General features: G+C 38.5%; 1 protein-coding gene across 2 annotated transcripts; it reads left to right on the plus strand.

The window, feature by feature from the left end:
* The first annotated feature begins 14 nt into the window (after positions 1 to 14).
* Hmmr (hyaluronan mediated motility receptor) lies at positions 15 to 20,948 on the plus strand. 2 transcript variants are annotated; one of them, XM_042699557.1, is made up of 18 exons: positions 15 to 109; positions 2,414 to 2,512; positions 3,147 to 3,223; positions 4,560 to 4,604; positions 7,004 to 7,192; positions 7,979 to 8,065; positions 8,155 to 8,255; positions 8,479 to 8,553; positions 8,696 to 8,871; positions 9,448 to 9,596; positions 11,359 to 11,573; positions 12,752 to 12,868; positions 15,617 to 15,763; positions 16,157 to 16,309; positions 16,639 to 16,738; positions 17,789 to 17,965; positions 20,288 to 20,447; positions 20,738 to 20,948. In XM_042699557.1, exons 1-18 carry the CDS (start codon positions 64 to 66, stop codon positions 20,755 to 20,757), a joined length of 2,133 nt encoding a protein of 710 aa, XP_042555491.1. In that variant the 5' UTR covers positions 15 to 63; the 3' UTR covers positions 20,758 to 20,948. The 2 variants fall into 2 exon arrangements, with proteins under 2 accessions (XP_042555491.1, XP_042555490.1); XM_042699556.1 differs by having other exon boundaries at positions 16 to 109; positions 4,557 to 4,604.
* The last annotated feature ends 1,420 nt before the right edge of the window (positions 20,949 to 22,368 follow it).

The following is a 22,368-nucleotide window of genomic DNA, read 5'->3' on the forward strand; positions in this document are numbered from 1 at the left end:
GACTAACGGTCGGGACCGCTGCGGAGCCGCCGCCCGCGTCGCTTCTCCTGGCCGGCCCTGACGATGTCGTTTGCCAAGGCGACCTTGAAGCGATTCAATCACCCTTCTGGTGGGCGCCGGGTGCGGGCCGGGCTCGGGGGGGTGGGCCGGGGCCGGGGCGGGGTCTGCCCGGGGGTCCGCGGCGGGCTCCGGGGACCCGGGGAAGATGGCGCCGGGCGGGCGCGGGCCGGGGCCCGAGCTCCCAGGGTCGGGGGGGGGGGGTGAGGGGTGAGGGGTGCTGGGGAAAACGGCCCTGGACGGCACGGTTCGCTGAGCGCCTGTCAGGTCCCGGTCCGCGGCCCGGCGGTCGTGGGTGGGGGCGGGATTTGAACTCAGGCCCGGTCGTGAGCCACGCCTCCCAACCTTCCCACCCCCCCCCCCCCCCCGGTAGTGGAGCTTGTGTGTGCGCACGCGCAACACGGACGCCTGTGCGTGGGGTTTTCACTCGGGGCCTGGCCACCGTCCCTGAGCATACTCAAGGCCGGCCCTGACGTCTGTCATCCTAAGCTAACCCAGGAGGCCGAGATCGGAGGACCCCGGTTCGAAGCCAGCCCTGGCAGGAAGGTCCCCGAGATCCTGAGCTCCAGTGAACCTCAAAAGCCCGGAAGTGGCGGTGTGGCTCAAGCAGTAGAGAACCAGCCCAACCTTGAGTGAAGAATCAGATCGCGGCAGCCCCCAGGCCCTGAGTTCAAGCCATAGGACCTGCACACAATAAGGAAAATAAAAGAGAAATGCCCGGCGGGCGGGCACTCTCCCACTTGACTTGAGCCACAGCTCCACTTGCGGCTTTTTTTGGGTGCTTAATTGGAGATGAGTCCCGGGGTTTTCTGCTCAAACTAACCTCCAGCTGGGATCCTCACAGCTCAGCCTCCTGAATAGCTAATATTACACACTTGAGCCACCAGGCCCTGCTATATCCAAATATAATTTTAAAGCAATGAAACAATTGTCTTGGTATCTGCCTTCCCGTGATTATGGATGTGAGCTGGGTGTGAGCCACGAGGCCCCAGCTAAATTGCTTTTTCAAAAATCTAACAATCCCTAAACACTCCTATTATTAATTTCACTAATTTACTGATGAAAAACCCTTGAACTTAGTGTTTGAGTTACGCATTTTAGGTTTGCTCTAGAAAGAGGATGTTGAATGTTGCCACAACTGAGAAATAGTAAATGTTTTAGAAGGGAGATGTGTTAATCCTGATTTAAACATGACATAATGTACACATTTCTAGAAATATGCTCCATAAGTATGTATATGTTTTATGCATCAGTTAAAAATTTAACTTTTATCACCTGGTATGAGTTGCGCACATCTGTAATCCTAGCTACTCAGGAGGCTGAGATTTCATTATTGCAGTTCAAAGCCAGACCATAAGGAAAGTTAATGAGACTCTTTGCCAACCAGTAAAAAGCCAGAAACTGGGACTGTGGCTCACATGATAGACCACTAGCCTTGAGCAAAAATAGTTTAAGTACTGCACCTGTGTACAAGCCCCAGGACTGGCATCAAAAAAAGAAAAGGATTAACTTTTTTTGAACTGTGGCTGTAGTTCTAGAGGTAAAGTGCTCTATTGAGAAAAGAAAAAAAAGGCCTGAAATATGCTCAAAACCAAAGACAGAGTATAAACCCAGGCTTCTATGATCCATCCATGCAAGTAGATGACTTAAGTATAGTAGATATCACTTGATAGATGCTACTCCGTCACTACACTAAAATCTAAATCTTGTTCTTCCAGCAGCCAGAGCAGCAAAGGGTCAGTATTAGTAGGTACTAAACTATAGTTTTCCTTTACCAAGAGAATACTAAATGGTGTGTAGCTGTATTGAATAGCCGTCCAGGAAGGAGTAGAGCTAAATATCAATGTCCTTAATTTATGCATTATAATGTACATTAGTTAGTGGTCATTCCATCTGTAATTTCAGTCAGATAATATACAAATGGCAATGTTCAGCACTTGCTTATAAAGGATGACTGAGTGAGCTAACACAAGCTTTTTTTCCTTGACTCTAGGACCATATTTTTTTGGTATTCAGAAAAATCTACCCTAATCTCATAATTTTTGCTGGGCTAGCTTAGTTCTCTTGCTCTGCTTCACAGCTAGTTGGAGTTACAGAATGTGCCCTCCAAAGGGACTTTTTTATTTTTACCAAGCTCTGTTAGTGTGAGTATAGACAGATAGATGTGTGTGTGTGTGTGTTACATGTAAGTAAGAATTGTAGCCCAGGCTGGCTTGTGTTCAAAATACTTCTCAAAGCCTCCCAAAGGCTGAGATTTCAGGCATATGTTACCATACCTGGGTTTATCTTGACATGTTTTTAACAAGAAATAATGACTAATGCTGAATAACTCATTAATGTCTTATATTTTCTTTAGGTTGTGCTCCATCTCCAGGTGCTTATGATGTTACTGTCTCTGAAGTATCTAAAGGACCAGTATCTTTTCAGAAATCTCAAAGATTTAAAAAACAAAAAGGTAATGAGTTTTAAAATAGAACAATGGTAACATGAACTTTTAAGTTTTAAAGCTGTAAGTAACTATATGTAAAGGTACATTTCTAAAGATGAACAGCCCAAACTATATTTAGACTATTTTGTTTGATGGATTTATGGAAGGCTTAACGACAGAATAATGCTTTCTTTTTCTTTTTCTCAGTGGTGGGGCTTGAACTCTGGGCCTGTGTGCTTTCCCTGAGCTCTTCAGCTCAAGGCGAGCACTCTATCGCTTGAGCCATAGGGCCACTTCCAGTTTTCTGGTGGTTAATTGGAGATGAGTCTCACAGACTTTGCTGCCCAGGCTGGCTTTGAATTGTGATTCTGAGATCTCGGTCTCCTGAATAGCTGGCATTACAGGCGTGAGCCACCAGCACCCAGCTTTCATCTTTATAGTATGCATAACCAAGAAAATTAAGCAACCCTTTCTGTCATAATACTACAAAAATCAGAAAGGTGTTAGATATGTAAAAATATTATACAGTTAGTTGGAAATGTACAATCAAAAGAATGTTGACTTATTAATAGTAGCAGTAAGAAATCTGGAAATTTATGTTTCATATATGGTTAAAGCATGTAAAACCCAACCATAATCGTTTCAATTCATTTTTCTGAAGAATCTCAACAAAATCTTGATGACACAGACACTACCTTGCCTACTTCAGCTAAAAGAGCTAAGACTGTGGGATTAAAGGTGAGAAACTTTTATATAATAGCTCAACTGTATCAAAAAAATATGTTAAGTGTATAAATCAAAGTTGTAAGTAAATCTACCAACTAATTAAGTTATCATTAGGACTCTGGCAAGTTTTTTAGTCTCCTCAGTGATTACTAAATCCACTATGTTTATGCCCTAAGATCATAATTACAAAATACTCTACTTCTGAGTCATTTTTTATATCTAGATAAATTTCTTATTGCTTTTTTTTTTTTTTGGCCGGTCGTGGGGCTTGAACTCTGGGCCTAGGCGCTGTCCCTACGCTCTTCAGCTCAAGGTGAAAGTTCTACCGCTTGAGCCTTAGCACCACTTCCGGTTTTCTAGTAGTTTATTGGAGATAATAGTCTCACAGACTTTCCTGCCCGGGCTGGCTTTGAACTACGATCCTCAGATCTCAGCCTCCTGAGTAGCTAGGATTACAAGTGTGAGCCACCAGCGCCCAGCTTAAATTTCTTATTACTTTTTTAGCCTTTATAAATCATATTATACTCTGATCTGTCAGTCACCACTGTCTGAGTTGTTTTGTTTTCTGTTTGTTTTGTTTCTGGGGAAGGCTAGGGATTGGTGGAAAAGAAGAAATATTCCAATGCCTAACGGAGTTACTTGGAAACTGTTAAGGTAGTGGTGGGAGGATAGATTTCTTAGTAATTTTGTGACAGTTGCTGTGTCCTATTAATATTTTCATTTGTTCATAAATAGGCAACTTTGCTTTCTTAAGGAGTTGCACATATTAGCATATTATCATGTGACAAAGATTCAGAGTTAGGAGTCCAAAGCTATAGGTTATAGTTGAACTGTTTACTTTTTTGGCAGTTACTTAAATCTCTGGATTTGCAGTATAGAATAATTTGTTCCATTGTGGAAGTGAGTAGCCGTATGTGGCCGTTAGGTATTTGAAATACTGCTAGTGCATAATCCATAAACCTCCACCTGTTATTTTCATCAGGCTTCTTAGGAAAAACTACAGATGTATTGCAAACTTTTTAACCTGAAATATTTTGAGATTTTAAAAAACTTCGCTTTCATTTACGAGAGAAGCTAACTATATTTCATGAACCCCTTGAAATGTTTAAGCTAGAAATGAATCCAGGTGTGGTAGCCCATGCCTTTAACTCTAGCACATAAGAGACTAAGGCAGTATTGTGAGTTTGAGACCAGCCTGGCTACATAGTAAGGCACTACACAAAAGATCAAATAAAGAAAAATTACTTGTTTAGAACATTTAATTTTTTTTTAATTTAAAAATCAAGTTTGGCTGTGATGTTTGTGGCACTTGTTTATTTATAATTCTTCCTTGGCTTTTAAACAGAAGGAATCTCAAAAGAATGATAAAGATTTGAAGAGTTTAGAAAAAGAGGTAAGCAATTCTTTCTTGAAATGCTTTTTTTTTTCGTGCTTTATTGAATAATAATTCAATAATAATAATTGCCAACTACATTTGTTTTTTGTGCCAGTTCCTGGGATTCAAACTCATGGCCTGGGTGCTGTTTCAGTTTTTTTGTTCATGGCTGGTCCTACCAATTTAACCAGAACTCTACTTCCAGCTTTTTTTCTGGTTAATTGGAGACAAAAGTCTCATGGACTTTCTTACCCAGGCTGGCTTCAGTCTGTTAGCCTCAGACCTCAGCCTTCTGAGTAGCTAGGATTACTAGTGTGAGAACCTGTCCATATGGCTGTTTTTAAATAATGTTGAACACCACCAAGAACTCAGTTCACGTTTTGCTTATCACTTTTTAACTGCTCAGTTAGCCACCAATGGTAAACAGCTGCTCTATTCAACAGTACCTTTCTCTTAAAGCAGAATTTTCTGTAGAACAATGCTGCCCTAAATTCATTTTACCTCCTTAATGATGCTAAGCTGCTCAATGTAACTTTACTTTTCTACCAGTCTACAAGTTCCTGTTGTTCACTGTTCTGGTAATTACATTCTTTTTTTTTTTTTTTGTCCGGTTGTGGGGCCTGAACTCTGGGCCTGGGCGCTGTCCCTCAGCTCTTCAGCTCAAGGCTAGCGCTCTACCACTTGAGCCACAGCGGCACTTCTGGCTTTTTTCTTTTTGCTTATATGGTGCTGAGGAATCGAACCCAGGGCCTCAGGCTTGCAAGTCAAGCACTCTACCACTGAACCACCTTCCCAGCCCGGTAATTACATTCTTTATTCTAAATTAAGCATTTGGTTACTGTCAAATGCTAATTTAGGACCGAGAACATAGATAATTGCATGCCTCTGTTCTGGTTGCCCTGATGTGCTTTACTTTAAATGATAATTGGCTATTATTTTACTGAGGATCCAGGCCAAAGCAGATATATTCAGTGATAGTCACCATGCAATAACTGAGTCTCAGTGGCATAGCTAGGGACCAGTGGTGGTGCCAGGATTAGAACTGATCATTTGCATCAGTTACTTCACTGGATATAGAATTTTAGGTTGGCAAACTTTGCCCCAAACTCACCCCCTCCACCCATCAGACCTGGGGTTAGAACTAAGGGCCTCATTACAAGAAGAGCAGGCCATTGGAGCCACATACCCACTATGGCTTGCACACTTTTTTGTTTACAGATATTTATTTTTGTGTTACTGATATTAATAGGACCAATACTGCAGTCTACTTAGAACCTCAGCACTGCCTCTATGAAAGGAATTAGCATTTCAAAGTAAAATTCAAATTTGTGTAATTTGACTGAATGAAAACTAGAACTTTCATGTCTTAGAAGTAAATAAACAGCTGCATTGTACTTAGAAGTTTATGGCAAGTATAATCCTTGTGTTCTTTGGGGTAGAAAGAAGTATGGCTCAAGTTAGTAGAGCTGAGCCACCATTGTAGCTGAGCATTCAGTCTAAGCTAGACCTCAAGGACCTCAGTTTCATCCCCAATACTGCCCAACACACACACACACACACACACACACACACACACACACACACACACACACGTAAAAAAATACATTAAAAGTGATTATTCACAAAGCAAGTAAAATAGTAACTGTGGTTGGGTGCTGGTAGCTCATACCTGTAATCCTAGCTACTCAGGAGGTTGACATCTGGGGATTGTGGTTCAAAGTCAGCCTGGACAAGAAAGTTCATGAGATTCCCCCCCCCCCCCCCCCCCCCCCCCCGGGCCAGTTGTGGGACTGGGTGCTGTCCCTGAGCTCTTCAGCTTAAAGCAAATGTGTACTCTACCACTTGAGCCATAGCACCACTTCCAGTTTTCTGGTGGTTAACTGGAGATAAGAGTGTTACGAACTTTCCTGCCTGGGTAGCCTCCTGAGTAGCTAGGATTCATGAGATTCTTTTTTTTTTTTTTTTGGTCCGGTTGTGGAGCCTGAACTCTGGGCCTGGGCACTGTCCCTTAGCTCTTCAGCTCAAGGCTAGCACTCTACCACTTGAGCCACAGCGCCACTTCCGGCTTTTTTCTTTATGTTTATGTGGTGCTGAGGAATTGAACCCAGGGCCTCATGCATGCAAGGCAAGCACTCTACCACTGAGCCACCTTCCCAGCCCAGGATTCATGAGATTCTTATCTCCAGTTAATTAACAAAAAGTTGGAAGAGGAGCTGTGGCATACTGAGTGGTAGAGCTCTAGCTTTAAGGAAAATAGTTCCAAGGACAGTGCCCAGGACTGGCACCAAAAAAAAGTATCTGAGTATAATGTCAAAATATATGTCCTTTCTAGAGACCTTACTGCTGTTATTACCGGTAGCATCTACTTTTATTGCACTATATTAGTGAATCATTTATTATCAACTTCTTTTCTTAAGATTCGTGTTCTTGTACATGAACGTGGTACTCTGGGCAAGCAGATCCAGGATATGGAATCTGCGTTGGAGAAAATGGAAGCAAAACTAACTGCTGCAGTCAGGGAAAAAACAACTCTGTCTGCAAATAATGCTTCACTGGAAAAACAGCTTATGGAACTAACTAGAGCAAATGAACTACTAAAATCTAAGGTACTTGAACCTCACAATAACTAAAATTGAGTAATAAGCTTGTCTTTTTCAAATAGGATTGTGTCTTTTTATTAGTGAATCTGGCACATAAGAGGTTTTAAATAAATTACATTTTGTTATAATGTTTTGAAATCTTCTCACCTTCCCTCCAAATATGACCGTTAATAAAAATCACAGAATTTGTATCTTAAAGTTACGTAACAGATTGATCTCTCCCCTCCCCTTTCTTCCTCCCTCTTTTTCCTTCTCCCCCCTTTCCCCTCTCTTCTCTCCTTTTTCCCTTCTCCTTTCACCCTCCCTTCTCCTCTCTCATCTCTCCTCTCTCTCTTCCTCCTCAGAAAGGGAGTAAAAGTGCACAAGAATCAGAGAAGAGAGTAGATTTCTTGGTCCTACCCAAGGGAGATTATGTGTTAGGAGACCTAGGATGGGCCTCTACAGACTGCATATTTCAAGAATACGATGCAATTTAAGATTAATTTTGTTAAGGATATTTGATAAATTTCTCAGAGACCCTTGATGTGGACCTATAAAGGTAAATACTTAAGTATACTTAAAGTATAAAAGTAAATGCTTAAGGTACTTCAAAAATAAACTAGAAAGTCCACTAAGAGGAAGAAAAAACAAAAATAATACTAGCAGTTACAGGTAGCAATTATGGTTGAAAACTACTTTCTCTATCAGTAAAGTACATTTCAGGCAAGTATAGCTACAGTGATAGAATAATTAAAGTCATTATATATGACTTAGCAGAAAACATTTCTAAAGTTTTATGTCTATTGTGCTTAGTTTACTGATGATGGTAACCAGAAGAATATGAGACTTCTCAGCCTGGAGTTGATGAAACTTAGAAACAGAAGAGAAGCAAAAATGAAGGTAAGTGCTACCTTGGGTAAGTTAACTGTCTACATTAGAGATGTAAGCAATTTCTCATTTCCTAAAACAAACATCTCTCTCTTATGTAGAATATGATGGCTAAACAAGAAGGCATGGAAGTGAAGCTACAGATGACTGAAAAGAATCTGGAAGAGTCTAAAGGGAAAATAGCACAACTTGAGGGGAAACTGTAAGTGACTAAAAGGAAAGAGAAATTAAGTATAAATGTATTTTTTTCCTTATTAAAGTGATCCATGAAAACAAAGTTGCACATATTTATGGGGGTGCTATTTTGTTTCAGTGCACATGTATAATGTTATATTTAAATTAAGCTAATTGATAGATAGTGTTACATCTGTATAGTGAACAAAATCAGTATGTATTAACATCACCTTTTTCATTTTACTTTTTAGTGTTTCAATAGAGAAAGAAAAGATTGATGAAAAAGCTGAAATAGAAAAACTCTTAGAATACATTGAAGAAATTAGGTAATATGAATAATAGCTGTTATTATAATAATAATTGTGCCTTATTTTTCTGAACACCGATGAATGTGTCATTTTAATGATTGGCTGAGATTTTCCCTGTCTTAAAGGGATATAGTCTTCAAAACCATGTGTTTTAATGCAGTTGTGCATCGGATCAGGTGGAAAAATACAAGGTAGATGTTGCCCAGTTGAAACAAGACTTGAATGAGAAGAACCATGAAGTTTTAAATCTCAAGGAATCTATGGAGGAAAAAGTTGTATTAGCTAAACAAGTAGAAGAACTCAATGCTAAATGTCAGCTACTTGAAAAAGAAAAAGGTATTTTGGTGTTTATACTTTGATAGTTTTTTACTTAGTTTTATTTTTTGAGAAATCTTATATGCCATATTTAAGAAAAGTACTGCTTTGTTAAAATAGCTTTTTTAATACTTATGTAAAAAATAGCTTGTTCTTTATTTGTAAGTGTTTAACTTATATAATATTTTTTCTTAGCTCTATATATTATGTTCCTGGCTTAAAAAATAGTATATAATGTGTACTATTATGGTAATGATACGAATTTCATAATATGAGGAGTCTTCCCCCCATAACATACTAAAAGGGTATATGGAAACGTAGGACTCTGATAATGTTATTGAACGGGGTGCCAGTGGCTCACATTTGTAATCCTAGCTACTCATGATACTGAAATCTGAGGATGCAGGTTTTAACTCAGCATAGGAAAGTCTGTGAGACTGTGAGAAGTAGAGCTGTGTCTCATGTGGTGGTGCAGTGGCCTAGGAGCAGAAAAGCCAAGGGACAGGTTAGCTGAGTTCAAGCCTCAGTACCCAGTACCAAAAGACAAAAGTAATGTTATTTTTTAGTTAACAATGTCCCTAATGTTTTCCTATATAGATGACCTCATCAACAAGAATAGAGAAAGGGATGAAAATCTAAATGCTGAGATACAAGACTTAAAAACGAAGCTTATTCTTAAGAAACAAAAGTATGAAAAATTACAACAAGAAAATTTGAAAATTGAGTCACTTCTCCAACAAGAGAAGGTAAGTTGTCTCCAATGTTGGGAAAAAAAATGTTCTTAATATGTCATAAATTTCCCTATATGTTAGTCTTTGTATATATTCTTTAATAATTTTAATTTTAGACTCTTAGCCTGAGTCAGTAATCATAAATACACTGACTACTATAGGTAAAGATCTTTACAATATGTCATTATAAGGTTAGTAGATATATACAAAAGAAAAATAATGTATATGACAAAATAGGAAATGAAAACTTTTTACTAGGATATTTTTGTGTTAGACAGGCTATATAGATATTTTCAGCTTGAACTCAGGACCTGGCCAGGCACTGCCTTTGAGCTTTTTCTACCACTTTGAGCCACAGTGCCACTTCCTGGTTTCTGGTGGTTAATTGGAGATTAGAGTCTCACGGACGGGCTGGGAATGTGGTTTAGTGGTAGTGTGCCTGCCTAGCATGCATGAAGCCCTGGGTTCGATTCCTCAGTACCACATACACAGAAAAAGCCAGAAGTGGTGCTATGACTTACATGTCAAAGTGCTAGCCTTGAGCAAAAAGAAGCTCAGGGACAGTGCCCAGGACCTGAATTCAAGCCCCATGACTGGCAAAAAAAAAAAAAAAAAGAGTCTCACGGACTTACCTGAATTGTGCTCCTCAGATCTCACCCTCCTCAGTAGCTAGGCTTACAGGTATCTGGCTACAGTTGAATAAATACAGAGGAAAAATAACATAAAATGCAGGTACATAAAGAAAAATTTACTTATTTCTTTTTTTGTTTTGTTTTTTTCCTTTCTGGTTGGTCCTGGGGCTTGAACTCTGGACCTGGGTGCTGTCCCTGTGCTCCTGTTACTCAAGGATAACACTCTACTACTTGAGCCAAAAGGGCCACTTCCAGCTTTTTCTGTGATTAATTTGAGAAAAGAGTCTTACAGACTTTCCTGTCGGCTTTGAATCGTGATCCTCAGATCTCATCCTCCTGAATAGCTAAGATTACAGGTGTGAGCCAGGAGTGTCTGGCTCATAGAAGTATTTTTTATCTGACATTAGAACCATAGTATACTAGTATATGAGAAAAGTATATTAAAATATCGATTATAGGCTGGGAAGGTGGCTCAGTGGTAGAGCGCTTGCCTTGCATACCAGAGGCCCCAGGTTCGATTCCTCAGCACCACAAAAGCAAAAAGAAAAAAGCCAGAAGTGGTGCTGTGGCTCAAGTAGTAGAGTGCTAGCCTTGAGCTGAAGAGCTGAGGAACAGCGCCCAGGCCCAGAGTTCAGGCCCCATGACCGGACCCAAAAAAAAAAAAAAAAAAAGAATCGATTATAAAACATACATAGAGGGGCTGAGAAAGTGGCTCAGTGGTAGAGCACTTGCCTTGCATGCCTAAGGCCCTGAGTTCGATTCCTCAGCACCACATAAGCAAAAGAAAAAAAAAAGCCGGAAGTGGTGCTGTGGCTCAAGTGGTAGAATGCTAGCCTTGAGCTGAAGAGCTGAGGGACAGTGCCCAAGCCCCACGACCGGACCCAAAAAAAAAAAAAAACATACATAGATGTAGTTTCTATTTTACAAAAGCTTTTTTGGGAGTGTTTGTTTTTTTTTTTTTTTTTTCAAAAACTTGAAAATCACGTCAGAATGTTAAGATATAGACCAGCATGTGTAAAAGTGAATATAGTTAGTATATATGCTTTGTAATATTTCTGTGAAACTTTTGGATTTAGATTGCACAGTACTTGTGTCTTTGGAAAAATCTCAAAGTAATTTCATATTGTTTTCTGTGTTGAATACAGGAATTATCTTCTAGTCTTCAGCAGAACCTATCTAATTGTCAAGAAGAAATTATCAAAGAAAGGGAAAACTTTAAAGAAGAACTAAAATCAACATTAGATGAGCTGGAGGAAGCACAGCAAAAGGACTTCCAGACTGAAATACTGATCAACCAGTTAGAAGTGGACACCAGATCTGCAAAAAGAGAGCTAAGAGTCCTAAAAGATCAACTGGCACAGTTTGTATTCACAATATCTCAAACTTATACATGACTTTAGATGTGAAAGCATTCTCTAGTGTTTTCTTAAGATTCTCAAAATGCAAAAGAATAAGTTGTTTCAACCCTGGATAACAATGTTATATAGGCTAAGTCTTCATAATTCTGTAACTGTTTTCAAAGAACCATTAAAATATCTTTCACTGTACTTAATATTTTCTGTATAACTTTCCGTACTGTATATTTTCTGTACTACATACAGAAGTTTAAACTTCATTAAATCCAGGTGCTTTGTAACTGGTAATCCTTGTATTCTTTACTCTTTCCTGCTGCTATAAAATTGTTTTAGAGTCTCTTTAATTCTACCCAGTAAGTTTTAAACTGCCAGTATAAATGTATATGATGTGGAATGATAAATTTAATAACTAATGAATTTAAAACAAAAGTAAAATAAAGGAGTTAGAGGTGTAGCTCAGGTGGTAGAGTGCCTGCCAATAAGCAGAAAGCAAGTTACAATTCAAGTTCCATCTTGGACCAAAGAAAAAAATAAAATATAAGCAGTAAAGATGAGATGAAACCAGTCAATAAATTAATATATTAAAGAAACAACACAAAAAACTTGTTCCAGAAATAAAGGGTGAGCCCATTCCATTCTGACCAGGACATGATTATGAGCTAAGGACACCTCAGGAGTGGTTGTGAGGATTAAGGAGGTGATTCTTTGAAGCCTCATCCTAGCTCATGGTTTGGTAAACATGGAATAATGGATAGCCATGGATGAAAAATTGCTAGTGGCACTCTTCAGTATATCTAATTATATCTGTACAAGACATTTTTAACTATCAAACCTGATTGATCTACAAGTTTCTTTTGATTTTGGGAAAAAAAATGAGAATAATAAAATACTATAAGAAACTTGGTGATGAGCATGCATGTGATTCCAGCACTAAGGAGAGGGGGGAGGATGAGCATGAAAATAAAAGCCTGCCTGGACTAAGTAGTGACACATCAGCTACAAAAAGAAAAGAATGCTGTTAGAAGGCATAAGTTTGAGTCCAGATATGATACGAAGGCTAGAGCAATGAAACGTGATTCCATTTCAATGCATTCTCTTAAGAGTAATGATTTGATGGAGGGATTGAAGAGCGATGTTTCTCTAAATGCCTATATTTTATCTTCTCATTTTTCTATTTTCTTAGGAAAGAAGCTGAACTGGAGAACAATAATACTGCTCATTTACAGGCTACCTTGATTTTGCAGGGAACTTATAATAGTACATTGAGAAACCTTGAAGATGTTAATGTTCAATTTGAAAGGTATTAATCTTATTCTACTTACATAAAAGTTTCCCTTTCCCAGGCAAACATAGTGATCATAACACTTGTAATCTCAACACTTGGTAGGCAGAGGAAGGAGGTGATAGCAAGTTTGAATCCAACCTCACTTACTCCCTTCAATCTCACCAAAAACACCCAAAACACTTTTGATCTCTTTGTAGCTGTGTCATACCATTCAATCTGGCACCTTAAGCCAAAATTCTATTCTTCCTCACAGTTGTTCGGTAGATTTGCACACGGTACTGTCTGCACACTGTATTCACTTCTATATATTTTTTCCCTCTTTTAAAAAAAATATGCTAGCGGCTTACACCTGAAATCCTAACTATATTCAGGATGCTGAGACCTGAGGATCACATTTTGAAGCCAGCTGAGGTCGAAAGTCTGAGAGACCTCCAGTTTGCCAGCAATAAGCCAGAAGTGGAGGTGTAGCTCAATAAGCACCGGCCGTGGACAGAAAAGCAAGAGAGTGAGGCCCTGAGTTCAAGCCCCAGTACTGACACACAATGGAAGTTTGATTGTAAAAGTTGGGGAAATGCATTGTACATTTTTTACTTGAAATATTAATCGTAATGTTTCTATCTGGTATATTAATAGTAATGTTTCCATTTACAGTTGTTCTTTTTCACTTGAACTCCAGGCTTCCGTGCTGCCCTGAGCTTATGTGCTCAAGGTAGAGCCACAGCACCACTTCTGGTTTTCTGCTGGTTAATTGGAGATAAGAATCTGAGACTTTCTTGCTTGGGCTGGTTTTTGAACTGCCATCATTAGATCTTAGCTTCCTGAGATAGCTAGGATTGCAGGTGTAAGCCACAGGTACCTAGCTATTTATTTACCTTTTATTTTGGGAGAAGATTCCTCTGCTCATTAATAAAAGAATGTCCAATTTTTTACATGAATTATAAAAAGACAAAATCAACACATAAGAGACTATACAAGACAGTTAGCCAAAGAATTTTCAACAGTTTTGTATATTTATATATTCTGTTTCTGCCTTCCCAGATCAGATAAGACTTTCTTGAGGCCTTAATTTATCACTGATTTTTACCTTATGTATTACAATTTGATAACATATGTTCATACAGAAAGGCATTATCTAATTTTCTTTTGTCTCAGTGCCAGCAAAATGCATTGTCATAGCATTAATGTCCTGGGATTTGCCTTTTCATTATGAATTATTTTCTAGAATCATACTACATTTGTTTTATTGAGCTAAAATTTGCTCATGGTTAAGCTGTGACTCTTTGCTTATATGAACACTGTCACTTTGGGATTATTTCTCACTTTTATGAAACTAATAGCATAGGTTGTTTCTCTATTACACATATGTATAAATTTTTCTCTGCTACTATCCAATTTAGAATTTAGTACTATCACTTTCCAAAGTTGATATGAATCTATACTCCTGCTAGTGATGTATAACTTTATTTAATGTATCTTAGTGAAGAACTTCTTCCTGTTCTAAGAACCTAAAGATACTCACAAATGCCTATATATTGTATGTATTATGATATATATGCTCATGTATTATAAATATTTTATATCAACAATGTTATATATAAAATATAGGGAGATGCCTATATATATATGAAATATGTACATATATATGTATTATTAATCTCAATCCTTTTAAGGAATTCTCACTAGTTTAATAAACAGATCTGTAAGTGATTTTTATTGATTCTATAATTTCACTCACTATAAATACTCTAATGCCCTTAAAATGTGCTTCTTCAAAGCAGATCTTTTCCATTCCATTTCTGTCTCTCTTACATCTTCAAATAGATATCTCACTATCACCTAGTGCTGATCTGAACAATGTAGTTCTTGGTCTTTCCATTTGGTTCTGCTTCTAGTCTCTCCTTTTTTATTGTTGTGTTTTCATTGTAGTAGGTGACATTTTCATCCTCCCCACTTCTCATTCCATAAATCTACGCCTCATTCTTTATTATTTTCTCTCTTTAGCCTTTGCATCCGGGCTATGTATGTCACAATTTTCTATAATGTCTATAAAAGAGTCTTACATCTTTCTATTGTCAGCATATCAATCCTTTCTCTCACCTGGCTAATAAATAATTATCTATTAATTTTCTAATTTTTCTTCCTATACTTCTTTGTATAATCATCTCTGGAGTAGTCCACATACTTACTTGGAGACCTTTACTAGGGCCTCATATTCCTCAAGTATCTCATTATGCTCTGATATGGTGATCATTGTTCACCTCTAACCCCTTCTCCAGCCTATCATTCATGAGCCTTTTTCTCACCTTGTAGAGGACTATGTTCTTTCTATCTCTTAACTTACTATCCAGAGTGCAGGATCCCCTATTCTATCAGCTTAAAACCTTTTGTACTTTCCCTTCCTAACACATATTTCAAAAGTGTTTGTAATTATATATTTATTTACCTGTTTTTTATGAAGGACCATAAACTCTGACAGTAGATTCAGAGATTGTGTTGTGAAGTAATTTTTATGTTTGATAGTTAATTTCATCTCTGTATGTATACTTCCTTTACATCGTAGCCACATGATTTTGTTTTCATTGAACAATAAATGTCTTGTAAGAGACTCATTAGTACTTAATTCTGAACGTTGAATTCTTACCTGTGTAAGTGCATGAGTATATTAGATGGTTCTGTTTGTTTTACTGGAAAGTACCTAAAATAGAAACTAGGTATATGCATGAATGATGCACATTTAATATGCTACTTTTTCCTTTTAATAAGCTATAAAGCAGCAAAAGCAAGTGAGATGGAAGCTCTTAAACTGGAGAATGCATCTCTCCAGGAAAAAGTAGCCAAAGCTGAAAAGCATGCACAGGATGTTCAACATCAGATAGTGACAACAGAAAGCACCAATCGAGAATATGCAAGGTAGGTAGAACAAGTAACATTTCCATCCCCGCAGCCTTAGGCAAGGATTCTTCCCTAAAGAAAGAGGACTAGTAGGAAAGTGGGACAAAAAGTAATAAGAGAAAGGATATGATCAAAAGTTCATTATATACATTTACAACAATATAATGGGATCCATTTTAACATGTCCTTCCCCCCAAAACCTAATCAGCTGAAGGAGGTTTTAAAATAGGTGCCAGTGGTGCTTGAAATGCTGGACTCCTGATATATGGTATGTTTATAAAACTAAACATGCACATGGAGGGGGAAAAAGATTAAAAGGATAGACTTCTTAAGTTCCTTTAGGATTTTTTAAAAGAAATTAATGAAATGTCTATAAAATGTCTAGTAGATTCTTTTTCTCTCAAATTCCAGGATGCTTGCAGATCTCCAGAAGGAGTCTGCACTAAAAGAAGCAGAAATTAAGGAAATCACAGATAGTTCACTTAAAAAGATTACTGATTTGCAGAACCAACTCAAACAAGAAGAGGAAAATGTTAAGAAGCAACTAGAAGATGAAGAAACAAGGTAAATCAGATTTAGAACTTGAGTGCCATGTATTTTTTTGTGAGTATATGCCAGTCCTAGAGCTTGAACTTGGGGCCTGGGCACTGCCCCTGAGCTTTTGTGTTTAAGGCTAGTGCTAAACCACTTGAGCTGTAGCCTCAAAAGCCTTACCAGTTTTGATTTTTGGCTCTTTGGTGGTGAGAGTCTTGCAGATTTTTCTGCCTGGACTGGCTTTGAACTGTGATGCTGTGATCGTCAGATCTCAGCCTCCTGAGTAGCTAGGATTACAGGTGTGAACCACTGGAGCCTGGAGTCTAAATAATAGTTTTTAATTTAATTTTACCATGCAGGAAATCTGAGAAAGAAAATAAAGTGGCGGAATTAACAGAGGAAGTGAATAAATGGCGTCTCCTTTATCAGGAACTATATGAGAAAACCAAACCTTTCCAGGTTTGTCACATAGAAGTAAACTTGTTTGTATTTATTTTAGGAATTCACTTTTTTTCCTCTGAAAAAAAGTGATTGGTTTTGCTGAAGGGTCACTTTTAATATATGCATTTATTGTTCCAATTTCCTATTAAAAGTTCATAAATTTTATTATAACTTTTCTCCAGCTTTATTAAGAAATAATTGACAGATACACATAAATTTTTAATGTAACCTAAATTAACATATTTTAAAAAATAGTTTGAAGGTAATAGGCCAGAAGGCTCTCCTGATATGTACATTGATAATTTATGTCGCTTTGTAAAATGTATTTTTTACAGTATTTGTGTTTTACAAATTGATGCACTGATCTTTTTAAAAGAAAAAATAGTATAAATGTTAATTTGGACTTTTAGAGTAGAAATACATGTGAATTATAGAGTGATGATATAGTTGATACAGATAGAGGGAGGTGGCTGGCTATTTCCTTTCCTCTAAGTTGTTTGTTTTGTTTTTGCTTTTGTTTTAAATGGGATTTTTTTGAGGCAATGTCTCGATATGTAAGCCAGCTCAGGCCTCAAGCCTGCAATCCTCCTGCCTTGGCCTTCTGAGTGCTGAGTTGTATGTGAAGTGTGTATTACAACTTTGGCCTTTTTTCTTCTCAATGACCTTTAAAATAAAAAAATTAAGAGTTTCAGCTGGGCTCGGGTGGCTTATGCCTATAATCCTAGCTACGAAGGAGGCTGAGATCTGGGAATCAAGGTTCAAAGCAAGCCTGGGCAGGAAAGTACGTGAGACTCTTATCTCCAATAAACCATTCAGAAAACCAGAAGTAGTGCTGTGGCTCAAGTGGTACAGCACTAGCCTTGAGCTCAAGAGCTGAGGGACAGTGCCCAGGCCCAGAGTTAAAGCCCCATGACTGACCCAAAAAAAAACAACTTAAGAGTTTCCTAGAAGTATCTTAGAGCCTTTTATGTAAGAATACTCTTGATTTGCTTATTGGTTTCTTTATTTTCATGATTTAAAAGAAGCTAATAAGATTTAACATAATTTCAACTTTTTTTTTTTTTTTAGCAACAACTGGATGCATTTGAAGCAGAGAAGCAGGCACTATTGAATGAACATGGTGCAACTCAGGAACAGCTGAATAAAATAAGAGATTCCTATGCGGAACTATTGGGTCATCAGAATCTAAAGCAAAAAATCAAGCATGTTGTGAAATTGAAAGATGAAAATAGCCATCTTAAGTCGGTTTGTAAAATAGTGTTATTTTCATTAAGGATATGGATAAAGGGTTTATTTGCCTCTCTGGGGTGACACCATTACCTCATGAAGCAGAACAGCATTTTTAACACATGTGCCTAAGTAGAATTCCTGTACTACAATTAAGGCTGATCAAAATCGCTTCTTTCTCCACCTCAACTACAATTTCTAGGGCAGAACCTCAGCAACTGGTTGCTGCTGGCAACACCAACTGTGATGCCCTACTCCTTCTGGGAAGAAGTACCTTATGGAAGTTGAGGAAAGAGGAAAGCTTCTATTCTTAGCTATAGCTTATAGCCTTTGCCCTGGAGTGTCTGCCTTAGCCAGCTTGGAGTGGAGAGGAAGGGAGCACGTGTGTGTGTGTGTGTGTGTGTGTGTGTGTGTGTGTGTGTGTGTGTGTGTGTGTGTGTGTGTGTGTGTCTGTTTCAGATATGATTTTACTATGTAGGCCAGCTTGCCCTTGAACTCTTGATCTCCTCAGCCTCCTGGTGTATCATCTTGCCCAGATATTCCCACAGTCATCCTTGATGGTCATTTTAATCCAAAAATGAATTTATGATAGAGACAAAGCTGCTCAAGACAAACTCAGAGGCTGGGTGTTATGGCACATGCCTCTGATTCCAGCTCTGGGATAGATAGAGGTTCAAAACCATCCCAGAAAAAAAAGTTACCAAAAAATTCAAACAGTGTTGGACATAGAGGAGATTATAAGGCCAACTCAGGCAAAAAAAAGTACAGGAACCTGTTTCTGAACGGATATTTTGCAATCTCTGACCTCACCTTTTCACAACCACACATCTGTGACTCTAGTGCTTTTGGCTTATAACTCACAGAGCCTTCATAGAGGATTAGCTGGGTGTGGGTTTTGAAAGTTGAAGGCCCCTAAGTTGCTTCTTTTTAAAAAAAATTTTTTTGAAGTAGAGGTACAAAGTAATTTCAGTTTTAAAAGTCAGATTGAGTATAATGCTTTTTTTTTTTTTTTTTTGGTCATGTATGGGGCTTGAACTTTTGGACCTGGGCGCTGTTCCTCAGCTCTTCGGCCCAAGCCTAGTGATCTAACACTTGAGCCACAGCACCACTTCTAGTTTTCTGGTAGTTTATTGGAGATGAGAGACTCATGGACTTTCCTTCCCAGGCTGGCTTTGAACCATGATCCTCAGATCTCAGCCTCCTTTGTAGCTAGGATTACAGGGGTGAGCCACCGGCACCTGGCAGTATAACGCATCTTGATCAGTATCACCCCTTACATTGTTTTCTCATCTCTCCCAATCATATCCATACCTCAAGTTCCATAGTTCCACCACTAAGTGGCTACTCTTTAAGGTTTACTCTCAAGTAGCCAGGGTTCTTTGTCAACCATGGAATTCTATTGTTCCTCACCCTGAGTTCTCTCCTAGATCTGTAATAGATGTCTCTTCATGTTTCCCCCAATGCCATTTTCACAGTTAGGTCTTAACTGTTTTTGCCTTTCTGATGTTAGTAGCATAAGGCATTTATGCTGTCAAGACAAAAGTTGATTTCCAATAGTAGACGGCTTGGTCAGGCTACCTGTCCTGTTTGTTTTGGTGCACTATTGCTTTATGATCGGTACTCCCTTAAAATCTAACTTTGAGCAGGACTCCAGTGGCTCACACCAATCAGGAGGCTTGAGATCTGAGGATCTCAGTTTGAAGCCAGCCTGGCAGGAAAGTCCATGAGACTCTTACCTTCAATAAACTCACAAAAAGCCAGAAGAGGCACTGTGGCTCAAGTGGTAAAGCACTAGTCTTGAGCACAAATTGGTTCAGGCCCTGAATTCAAGCTATAGGACCAGCACAAAAAAAAAAAAAAAAAGATAATCTACTTCTGCTTGAATAACTGCCATTTTGCTTGTCTTTCAGTAGTTTTAGGTTGAGCTTTTATTGCAAAAACAGCTTTGTAACTGTATGACAAATTTATCTATCATACCTGTTCCAAATTTTTTTTCCCCCCAGTCCTAGGGCTTGAACTCAGGGCCTGGGCACTGTCCCTGAGATTCGTTTGCTCAAGGCCAGCACTCTACCACTTGAGCCACAGTGCCACTTCCACCTTTTTGTGTTTATGTGATACTGAGGAATCGAACCCAGTGCTTCATGCATGCTAGGCAAACACTGTACAACTAAGCCACATTTCCAGTCCTTCAAGTCATTTTGTTATTTGATTTTGAAAGTATGTTTGGAATAGTTACTTTGCCACTAGCTATGATGCTGAACAACTTAGCCTGCAATATGGGTAATACATCTCTCCACTGTGATCTTTAATAGTTGTGTATTTTCTGTTTTTCTCACGTAGGAGGTGTCAAAACTCCAGTCTCAGCTTGCTAAAAGGAAACAAAGTGAACAAAAGCTTAAAGAAGAATTGAATAAAGTTCTGGGTATCAAACGCTTTGATCCATCAAAGGCTTTTCATCATGAATACAAAGAGAATTTTGTTAAAACCCCATTAAAGGAAGGTAAGAAATTAATACACGTATAGAGCTGTCACATATATGCATACACACACAATGTATATTTTGACCTAAATGTTTGTTCTATAATTTACTAATTTGTGGTCCTGGGAGAAAGACATCTTTTTTGACCTTTATATATTTCCAAAACCGGTGTGGAAATAATATAGAAATACAAATAAATTATGTTGCAGAACGTCAAGCATTGCTTCAGCTATCTTCAAAAAAAAACATGCGTTTTTGTTTATGATGATCATTTGAGCTTAAATAATATTTCTTTTTACCAATTTTTTCAGGTGATACAAACTGCTACTAAGCTCCTATGCAGTGTCAAGAATCATGCAAGAAGTATCAGAAATGTGCTGCCAAAGCCTATTGGGAATCATTTTATTTTTGTTGACTTTGTTGTTTTTATTAAATATGTTTATTCTGGATATTTGATAATATATTAAATTTTAACTGCTTATCTTTAGGTATATTAAATGAAGTTGCACATTTGTTTCTGAATATCTTCTGACACTGTTTTCTCTTATTAAGTATCTCTTTAGCATCTCATTCTGTCCTATCAAATTTGGCTTCCAATTTCCAGTACACACCACCAAATTTATATTTCTCTAAACATCACTATAAAATTGTTTTTCCTCATTGTTAGTTTCAGATTCAAGATCCCAAATTCTAATCCCCAGATTGGATTTTTTGCCTTGATTCTAGAGATAATTTTCTCTTTTTTTTTTCTTTCTTTTTTTTTTTTTTGGTCGGTCTTGGGGACTGAACTCTGCACCTGGGCTCTGTCCCTCAGCTCTTCAGCTCAAGGCTAGTACTCTATTGAGCCACAGCACGACTTCCTGTTTTCTGAGTGATTTATTGGAGATAAGAGTCTCACAGATTTCCCTTCCCTGGGCTGGCTTTGAACCATGATCCTCAGATCTCAGCCTCCTGAGTAGCTAGGATTTACAGGCATGAGCCACCAGCACCTGGCTGGAAATCATTTTCATCTGAGAAAAAACTAAAGCACCCTGGCTTGTGGCCTTTTCTTTGATTTACCAGTAATGTTCATTCTGCCCTCATCATTTGTGCATTTCAAATAAAATGAAGGGCACGACTGGCTCCATAGGAACCTTGTTACCTTGTGTCAGAGTCACTGAATTACTGAATGTACTGACTCCTGGGCATTACCTCAATTCTAGATTAAAGTCTGTAGTTTGGCCTCCACATGTAGCCTCTAGAGAATATGCCATCTGTATGTGTACTGAATATTTGTGTCATGTAAAGTAAAAACAGTCATTTGCTAAGTTATTTCATTTTCACTTGATGAAGCTCAACTAAAACTTGTATTCTGAATGTGTTTATTGTCTTTCCATCCCACCCTACCTTGCCCCAAGATTCACAAATGATACTGTTGAGAAAGTGGTGATTCTGCCTCTCCTCTGTCTGATTTGCAGAGTTGGTATGTAGTGTTTTGTTTTGTTTGGTTTTGCCAGTTGTGGGGCCTGAACTCTGGGCCTGGGCACTGTCCCTCAGCTCTTCAGCTCAAGGCTAGCACTCTACCACTTGAGCCACAGCACCACTTCCAGTTTTTTTTCTGCTTATGTGGTGCTGAGGAATCGAACCCAGGGGCCTCATGCAGGCAAGGGAAGCACTCTGCCACTGAGCCACCTTCCTAGCCCTGGTATGTAGTTTAAAGCCTCCCTACAATGTTCATGGAGCAATAGAGACAAACACCATCAGAGTTGCTTTTCAGAAATTCTTGTGTTAACAAATCAAAGAAAGCTTGGGCAAATGGGATTGCATGAAATTGCAGAGCTGCATGGCAAAGGACATAGCAAGATCAATAGAAAGCCCACGATTGGGAGAATATCTTCACTAGCCATACAACGGACAAGGGTCTCATATCTAAACTACCTGGAACTCAAAAAATTAAACCCCC

This window comes from Dipodomys spectabilis, unplaced genomic scaffold (genome assembly GCF_019054845.1).
Source record: "Dipodomys spectabilis isolate Male_0828 unplaced genomic scaffold, ASM1905484v1 ptg000258l, whole genome shotgun sequence".
Taxonomy (NCBI): Eukaryota; Metazoa; Chordata; class Mammalia; order Rodentia; family Heteromyidae; genus Dipodomys; species Dipodomys spectabilis.